This window comes from Musca autumnalis, unplaced genomic scaffold, assembly GCF_047663935.1.
Source record: "Musca autumnalis isolate F117 unplaced genomic scaffold, ASM4766393v1 scaffold_1, whole genome shotgun sequence".
NCBI classification, from domain to species: Eukaryota; Metazoa; Arthropoda; class Insecta; order Diptera; family Muscidae; genus Musca; species Musca autumnalis.
Genome location: NW_027411644.1, coordinates 169,241,404 through 169,251,254, shown reverse-complemented (window position 1 = coordinate 169,251,254; position 9,851 = coordinate 169,241,404). Strand labels below are relative to the sequence as shown.

At 47.3% G+C, this 9,851-nt stretch overlaps 1 protein-coding gene across 1 annotated transcript; it reads right to left on the bottom strand.

The window, feature by feature from the left end:
- Window positions 1–529: 529 nt before the first annotated feature.
- Window positions 530–4,299, bottom strand: LOC141390953 (uncharacterized). Its single transcript, XM_073963879.1, has 2 exons — window positions 4,208–4,299; window positions 530–1,540 (listed from the first exon to the last, which is right to left on the bottom strand). Exon 2 carries the CDS (start codon window positions 1,513–1,515, stop codon window positions 673–675), a length of 843 nt encoding a protein of 280 aa, XP_073819980.1. The 5' UTR covers window positions 1,516–1,540; window positions 4,208–4,299; the 3' UTR covers window positions 530–672.
- Window positions 4,300–9,851: the final 5,552 nt, after the last annotated feature.

Below are 9,851 nucleotides of genomic sequence, written 5' to 3'. Positions count from 1 at the left end.
GAAAATGCAGGAGACCGTTCGGCCCTCCCTAAAATTCTACACGTAATCACTTTGTATGGGTTCTCTGTCCCCATTAACTGTAGGGTTACACTTGGACGGGATAAGGGAAGCACAATATAAAGATTAATAATTCTGAGTACTCACGGTTCGTACAGGAACAACAAACAAAAAAAAACCCACTGGCACTATCTCTCGCCTGCACCAAACGTTCGAACGCGTTTCACTTCCGATTTCTACTATTTCTGGATCCGCACTCGATCAACACCCGTCACAGACTGACTCCTTTCCCGTGTGCAAGTCTTCTTTAAGCCTCTGCTGTCGCGGCGAATTGGCCGCTTCCCGCTGTCGACCTCTCTCTCAGCTACTGAATTCGCCACCGCTGCCGCTGCACTGGCTCTCTCACCAGTGTCATCGCTGCAACGGTACCTTGTTTACTTTCGTTTATTCCCTATGAGAGCATTTTTCCCCCACGGTACCCCCGAAATGCAACAAGACAACACAAGTAATTTCTACATTTTTATTTCGGGAGCAAAAAAAACAGTCCTTCGTTAATAGGCAAAATAGACTAACTCATAATAACAGAAATAAACAATAACTTAAACAGCTTTTCTGGCCTTCTGTCTCCAATTGCTAGGTTTGTGTGGGGGAAAACGAGTTGTACGACTTTCCACCTCACACTGCTCCCCTCTCTCGGGGAATTACAATTGCTTCTCCTCGGCGACTGATATATATTCGGAAGGCTTGCCCATCCGGAAGAAATACCACCGTCTTATAGCGGCTGTGCGGACGATGCACCTTGAGAGCCTTATCCACCAATGGCTTCAACTGGCTGACTGTTGAGGGTGTTAAGTGGGCTCTACATTCAAAGTTTGGCGGCTCATTGGGGATGAGTACGTCGTCGTAGGTTGTATCCGGGGTACTCAGCCTTTGGGGCGCCGTTGAGGAACTCGACTCGGCGGATGGAGATGAGGTATAGATGGATATCGCGGACGTGGAGGATCTTTGTCCCAATCCCAACAATGACCGCTCGAGCTCCGATTCGGTGCTGATTGGCGAGTAGCTGGTGCGTGGTGGCCAATCGTTGTTGTGGTCCCTTGGCGGGGTAGAGAGCGGTTGAAGCCAAACATCCTCCCTTTCAGTTATAATCGGCGATGCTGGTGCCACGGGAGACTTGTTTTCGACTTCCGGCTCTTGTGGGGACAAATTGGGCGATGGCGTGGGTGGGATCAAAGGGAGTTCCTCATCGCTGGAAATTTCAATCACCGAGGAGACCGGCGACGTGATTGGGCAGTAGAGTTCCTTGTTGTTCGTGTTTCCACTCAGATACTCGGTGATCTCAATCTCGGTCAACCGCCGCACAACTACACAACATGGGGGCAGAGCTGCTTCCGCTATACCGGCCTCCTCGCGTCGTGGTGGGGATGTAATGCGTTGCAACCTCACCCGTAGCCCACTACATTCTAGCTGGCGCCAACGCTCCTTGAGATGAGCTTTCGTTGGTGGCTTGTTCTTCATCCTCCGGTCTCGTCTCTTCGCCAACCTATAAGTAAAATAAATTATTATTCGTAGCCCTACCCATTTGCGGGGGTGGAAGGATTAGGGACTTCGGGATTGGGGTAGGGTTTGAGTTCGCTCAAGTGCACATTCCTTTGGTCGCCGGTTTGTAATATCGGCGCTGGTCCTCTCCTGCTCTAGCCAGATGGTGCCTTACAATTTGAAAGATCTCCTGCATCTCATTAGCTTTCGAGACGGGATCGCTTTGTTTCGTGCCAGTCCCCAGTGCCACTTCGTCAAACAATGCAGTTGGTAGCCGCGGCTCTCGGCCTTGTACCAAATACGCCGGACTGTAACCCGTTGTGTCTGAGATACTGGAATTCAACGCGAGTGTCATCTCAGGGATCCACTCGTCCCATCGATTGTGCTGTTTATGTGCAAGCTGGGCCATCATTGTTTTGATTGTTCGGTTTGCCCTTTCGGTTGGGTTTTCTTGCGGGGTGTATGGGGCTGTAAACTGATGGCGCACTCCGATACCCTGCAGAAACTTCTTCAAAATATGACTAGTGAACTGGCTGCCATTATCCGTGATAAACACCTTGGGCGTTCCGAAACGGCATAATATCCGCTCCCTGAAGGATCTCACCACTCCTTCCGCCGTAGCCTTTCTCAGGGGCACTAGTTCCGTCCACTTCGAGAACCGATCAAAAAAAACCAGGAGCACTGTGTTCCCATGCTTCGTTCTAGGCAATGGTCCAACGAAGTCGGCACACACCGACGCCCATGGTTCCTCCGGTACACTAATCAGCATTTCACCTGCAGGAGCCGCCTGACTTGCCTTAAATTCTAGACACAATTTGCAGCTCCGCACGAAGTTTGCCACATCTCTCGAAATGCCTGGCCAGTAATACCGTCTATGGACTCGGTGTAGGGTCTTCCGGATTCCCAGATGTCCGGCGGCCGGTTGGCAGTGATTCTCATTTAATACGCGTTCCCGCAGATGTGTGGCTATGCAGAGCTTCCAGGGCGTGGTATCTTCATCGTTCGGGTGCCTCGCAATGTGTCGGTACAACTGATTATCTACGATGGCGAAATCCGAGAACTTCTGTGGGTTAGCTTTCACCTCCTCCATTTTCTTTCGCAGCCAGGGACAAGATTCTTTGGCCTCCACTGTCGCCCTTTGTAGCACCTCCAAGGGTTGTCGAGATAAAGCGTCCGCGACGACGTTATGTTTGCCTTTTCGGTACTGGACCGTGAATTTATACTGCTGCAATTCTAGGGCCCACCTTGCCAATCTCCCGGTGGGGTTGTCGATCGAGTTTAGCCACTTTAACGACAGGTGATCCGTCACCACCAGAAATTCATACCCCTCCAGGTACGGCCTCATCTTCCGTATCCCCCAAACAATGGCCAGACATTCCTTCTCGGTAGCCGAATAGTTCCGTTCCGCACCGTTTAGTGTTCTGCTGGCGTAAGCTATAACGCGTTCCCCTTCTTCCAAATCCTGTGTCAGGACTGCACCTAACCCGTGATCACTGGCATCTGTTTGTAGTTTGAACGGGCGGCCAAAGTCCGGGCAAGCCAGTATCGGCGCATGTGTCAGTCTTGCTTTCAGCAACTCAAATACCGTTTGCTGCTCCTCCGTCCACTTCCAATGTTTCCCTTTCTTAAGCTGTGATGTGAGCGGATACGCCAGGGTAGCGAACTCGGGTACAAATCGGCGATACCACGAGACGACCCCCAAGAATCTTCGTAACTCCTTGATGTTTGTGGGGGCTGGCATCTCCTGAATGGCGGCCACTTTGTCGGGATCCGTATGTATACCTTCTCCGCTGATGACGTGTCCCAGGTACTTAGTTTCCCGCTTAAAGAAGTCACACTTTTCCGGGTTAATCTTCAGATTCGCCGCTCGTAATCTGCGGAAGACCTCGGCCAGGTTGTCCAAATGTTCATCTAATGTTTTCCCTATGACTATTATGTCATCTAGGTACGCAAACGCGTGCGGTTCCAACTCCGGGCCGATTACGCTGTCCAGGGCTCTTTGGAACGTTGCGGGCGCAGAGTGTAACCCAAACGGCATGACTCTCCACTGATAAAGTCCCCTTCCAGCGACTGTGAAAGCCGTATATTTCTTGCTTCCTTCGTCCATTGGGATCTGCCAGTAACCGTCTTTCAAGTCCAGGCTACTGACATAACGGGCTTCTCTTAACCTATCCAAGATCGAGGAGATACGAGGAAGCGGGTAGGCATCAGTTTCGGATTTCCGGTTCAGATGCCGAAAATCCATACATAACCGCCACGTACCATTCTTCTTTTTCGCCAATGTTATCGGGGAGCTGTATGCACTGGCCGATGGCTCGATGTACCCTTGGGCCAACAGTTCGTTGATCTTTCCATCGATAACGGCCTGCATGGCCGGATTCCTCGGAGCGTACCGCAACTTAAACGGTCGATCGTCTGTCAATACAATTCTGTGTTTGGCCGCCGTAGATGGTCCATGTAGTTCCCTAAACTTTTGTAACTCCCCCTCCAGAAACCTTTGTATTCTCCTTTGGTCTTCAGGAGCGTGATCACTCAAAACTACATTACCGCACGGAATGGGATCATAGGCCTCCTCTACCCCGTGATTGGCTTCGACATCGCGATGTTCCGACCGGCCCTCGGCGGCGGTTAACTGTCTGATCGACTCATCCTCTTTGCTGGACTCACTTACCTTCGCTTCAAATCTGCACGTCAATCCTGCACATGTGATTTCCGCATTGCACTTCACTAAGCAGTCCAATCCAAGGATCACGTCCTCCGTCGCCTCCTCCATCACCAGCAATCTCCCTCTGATCTTCTTGTTCCCAATCCAGATGTCAGTTTCCAGGGCATGGTCGACCTGTCGTTGGGAGCCGTCAGCAAGAGTTACCACCAACCGCTCCGGAAGCTCGTGGCTAGAATTAGTTATGGAACGCGCGAACTCCTCACTGATGAAGCATCGAGTAGCCCCGGTATCAACGGTAGCATCCACCCGTCGTCCTCCGATGGTGACGGCTGCCACTAAGCGGGTGGTATCTAAACGGAGGGACGTATTTATTGTCGGGACGGCGGCTCCTCCGGACTCGTAACCCCTCCTTGCATACGAGCCCGTTCCTCGTTTCCCGGGAGACGACGGCAGCACCGGATTGTTCTGACGTCTCTCCGACCACACACCCAACAGAAAATTACTTGTTCTCGTTGGCAGTTATATGCGAAATGGCCGTCCTGACTACAGCGTCTACAGGCAGTTCTGGGGTTTATCTGGGGTAGTGGCTGCTGCTGGCTTTCGTCTGGTTGTAGTCGGCGATGTTGTTCTCGGGGCTGTGTGGGCAAGGCCGGGATGCTTTCCATATCCTCAGCCATCTCCAACAAATCGTTTAATGAATGGAAATCTCGCCTCCGTATGTACCACTGGTACTCCGCCAATGCATTTCGGAAAATTCTCTCCAGTTTTCCCTCCTCGCTCATGTCGCTGTGTCTCATCAGATTTTGCATGTGAAGGGTGTAGTTTTTGAACGTTTCTCGAGGTTTCTGTCGTCTTTTGCGAATTTCATCGTCCAACTGCTCAAAGTATCGTCTGGGTAGGAAAAATTTCAACACGTCTTGTTTATAGTCACGCCACGTTTTCCAACCCTTATTGTTGTTGCGGAACCAGATAAGGGCCCTTCCTACAAGAACTTCTGGCATTAATGCTGGTAAAAGGTCGCGATCCACCTCGTGCATTATGGCGAGTTCTTCCAACCTTTCCAGAAATTCCCATGGCTCGCATTCCCCGTCGTACGACACGTTCCATTTCCGGACCTGTTCCGCTACGCCTCGCATTACCAAACCCAGTTGACCACGGGACGATTCCTGAGCGGTTTCCGATGAGCGCTTCCCTTTCGTAGGGAATATCTCCGTGCCTTCTTGGGTTGTTACCTTTATGGCTGGCGATCTTCCCGGTGAACTTGATCTGGAGGGTGATTCGTGCTTTCCCTGGAGTATGAGGAGATTAGCTAGAGCTTTCGGTTCATGTTTCTCCCCGAGAAATTGAGAAAATCGTTTCCTCAGTTCTTCGACTGTTCCACTGGTGTCGCGATTATATTCCGCCAAATACGTCACCAGCTCTTCTTTGCGTAGATTATACGCCCACGATACACGTAGGGTGTCCTCCATGTTCGGTTAAAAATTATATCTCCTTGAATCGTAAACTGTATTTTGACAGCCTGTTTCACCTCTCAGGTCCCTGCTCGGGCGCCACTGTAACGACACGTTTCCTGCCTGTTACTGGGATATACTCAGGGGGCAGGGTTCGTCACAGAAATTTATATTCACAGTGACCGAGAGGGAAAAGACGTTCGTTTTATTTTTTTATTCAAATTCTCAATTTCAGTCTTTATTTTCAATATATATAATTCCAAAACAAAAAAAAAGAAAATCTCAAACCTTAGACCTAGTTTCACCACAGTCGGCTTTGATCGTGAACACCTCCGGTAGCCTCGGACACCCGCCACTGGATGATCAGATCCTTTCACGACGATCCACTCGGGTACCACTTCCGTGCTCTTCAGATAGGTCTGCGCCCAAATACGCCGGTTAAGCGCCAATTCAGAGGATATTGGTGGAGACCGTTCGGCCCTCCTTGAAGTTAACACGACTAGGAAAAATGCAGGAGACCGTTCGGCCCTCCTTGAATTTAACACGGTAAGGAAAATGCAGGAGACCGTTCGGCCCTCCTTGAAGTTAACACGATTAGGAAAAATGCAGGAGACCGTTCGGCCCTCCTTGAAGTTAACACGGGAAGGAAAAAATGCAGGAGACCGTTCGGCCCTCCTTGAAGTTAACACGGTAGGGGAAAATACAGGAGACCGTTCGGCCCTCCCAAAAATTCAACGCGGGCAATAATACTGGAGACCGTGCGGCCCTCCTTGAAGTTAACACGACTAGGAAAAATGCAGGAGACCGTTCGGCCCTCCTTGAAGTTAACACGGTAAGGAAAATGCAGGAGACCGTTCGGCCCTCCCAAAAATTCAACGCGGGCAATAATACTGGAGACCGTGCGGCCCTCCTTGAAGTTAACACGACTAGGAAAAATGCAGGTGACCGTTCGGCCCTCCTTGAAGTTAACACGGTAAGGAAAATGCAGGAGACCGTTCGGCCCTCCTTGAAGTTAACACGATTAGGGAAAATGCAGGTGACCGTTCGGCCCTCCTTGAAGTTAACACGGTAAGGAAAATGCAGGAGACCGTTCGGCCCTCCTTGAAGTTAACACGATTAGGAAAAATGCAGGAGACCGTTCGGCCCTCCTTGAAGTTAACACGGGAAGGAAAATGCAGGAGACCGTTCGGCCCTCCTTGAAGTTAACACGGTAGGGGAAAATGCAGGAGACCGTTCGGCCCTCCCAAAAAATTCAACGCGGGCAATAATACTGGAGACCGTGCGGCCCTCCTTGAAGTTAACACGACTAGGAAAAATGCAGGAGACCGTTCGGCCCTCCTTGAAGTTAACACGATTAGGAGAATGCAGGAGACCGTTCGGCCCTCCTTGAAGGTAACACGATCAGGAAAAATGCAGGAGACCGTTCGACCCTCCTTGAAGTTTACACGATTAGGAAAAATGCAGGAGACCGTTCGGCCCTCCTTGAAGTTAACACGGTAAGGAAAAATGCAGGAGACCGTTCGGCCCTCCTTGAAGTTAACACGGTGAGGAAAATGCAGGAGACCGTTCGGCCCTCCCTAAAATTCTACACGTAATCACTTTGTATGGGTTCTCTGTCCCCATTAACTGTAGGGTTACACTTGGACGGGATAAGGGAAGCACAATATAAAGATTAATAATTCTGAGTACTCACGGTTCGTACAGGAACAACAAACAAAAAAAAAACCCACTGGCACTATCTCTCGCCTGCACCAAACGTTCGAACGCGTTTCACTTCCGATTTCTACTATTTCTGGATCCGCACTCGATCAACACCCGTCACAGACTGACTCCTTTCCCGTGTGCAAGTCTTCTTTAAGCCTCTGCTGTCGCGGCGAATTGGCCGCTTCGCGCTGTCGACCTCTCTCTCAGCTACTGAATTCGCCACCGCTGCCGCTGCACTGGCTCTCTTCGACCAGTGTCATCGCTGCAACGGTACCTTGTTTACTTTCGTTCATTCCCTATGAGAGCATTTTTTCCCCAACGGTACCCCCGAAATGCAACAAGACAACACAAGTAATTTTACATTTTTATTTCGGGAGCAAAAAAAAAACAGTCCTTCGTTAATAGGCAAAATAGACTAACTCATAATAACAGAAATAAACAATAACTTAAACAGCCTTTCTGGCCTTCTGTCTCCAATTGCTAGGTTTGTGTGGGGGAAAACGAGTTGTACGACTTTCCACCTCACAGTTTTTGAAATGTTTAGTTATGGGTACGAAAAGTACTAAATGGTACCATATTTGGTACAATTTTAATTTGTGTGATCGGTTACATTTGGTATCCTGAAATTCGGAATTACGATTACTGTTAGAGTGTTGATAGAAGTAGGTTTGGAAATTCGTACCTTGGATAGGAAAATTACTATATGGTACCAAATTTGGTACAATTTGGCTTGCGGTGATTGGATGCAGCTGTAATCCTGAAATTTGGAATTAAGATTACTGTTGGCGTGTAGGTTTGAGGTAATTGTGGAAATTCGTACTCATGGGTACGAATAATACTAAGGTACAAATTTGGTACAATTTGGATTTGGGTGAACGGATATAGCTGAAATACCGAAATTTGAAATAAGGAGTACTGTTGGAGTGTAGCATTGATAAAGTTGTGGAAATTTTTAGTTATGGGTAGGATAAGTACTAAATATGGTTCAATTTGGATTTCATTGATAGGATACATTTGGAATCGTGAAACTGGGAATTAAAATTGATGTTGGAGTGTTGATAGAGGTAGGTTTAGAAACTCGTACTTTGGATACGAATAGTACTAAATGGTACCAAATTTGGATTTGAGTGATCGGATATATCTGGAATCCTGAAATTTGGAATTAAGGTTATTGTTTGAACATAGCACTGAGATAGTTTTGAAAATTTGTACTTATGGGTACGAAAGGTACTAAATGGTACTAAATTTGGTACAATTTGGATTTGTATGAATGGATAGAGCTGAAATCCTGAAATGTGGAATTAAGATGACTGTTTAAGTGAAGAATTGAGGTAGTTTTCGAAAACCCTACTGATGGGTACGAAGAGTACGAAATGATACAGTTTGAAGTTGGATGAATGGATACACCTGGAATCTTGAGATTTAGAATTACGATTACTGTTTTTAGTTTGTATTCAAGTTAGTGTAAGGTTGAGACATGTCGTCGAAAATCGTGCTATAAGTGAACTCAATTTGTTGGGTGCAGGGACTGTGCTGGAATCTGTATGTTTTGGAGTTAAAGTGAGTATTGCAACGTTTGTCTCACTGTTATTGTGTAAATGTGAGATAAGGCTGATCTTTTTGCAAATCGAACTAAAAAGGGACGAACAGTACTAAAATAAATATTGATTAAAATTCGCCATTTTCATATTATATATTGTTATTTGTTTTTATACCCTTTCCGCATACGAAGTAGCGGGCACTTTGCTAGTACCATAATATGAACCTATATTGATCCGTGGAGGTTTTCAACCATTGTTGCAGCCACTTTAGTTGAAAAATCCTTTATAAGACTTCACATCGGGTGGTGTCGTTTACCTTCCAATCTGGGAATCTTACGGCGAAATTACAACAACATCGGTGGAGAGGGCTTGCGTATACCTAACATTTTTGTGGATAAGTTTTTTTAAATTTCGAAGTAGAGCTATTATGGTTGGAAAATGTAGCTTAACTCCTCAAAGTAGCTAAAATTGTGAGGTACCGTGATGTGGGGATAATACCAAAATGTGGGCATATGGCACCAATTTTTCGTAGAGAAATTTTCTGACAGCTTGGAACCATAAATGAAGAATTTATGGATAGGGTAGGGGCATAGTCTGATTGCCGAACAAAATACACTTGATGAGCAAATTTCTGTTTTGCAAACCCAAAGAACATTGAGTAAAAATTTTCAGCCATAATTAGGTGTACCGTCGAGCACTAAAAATACCATGGGTCCTGCATGTATCAAATACTGAAGTATTGCGAAGAATGAATACAACAAGAGAATTATTAAACAACAAAGAAACGGAAAACGGCATATCTCGGGCACATTACGCGAAACCGTAAATACATCATTCTCCAGGAAATACTACAAGCAAACATAGAAGGAAGACGTACCAGAGGAAGAATGGATTCAAAATATCCAACAATGGACAGAATTCCAGAACGCCGAAAATTTAATAAGCATAGCGAGA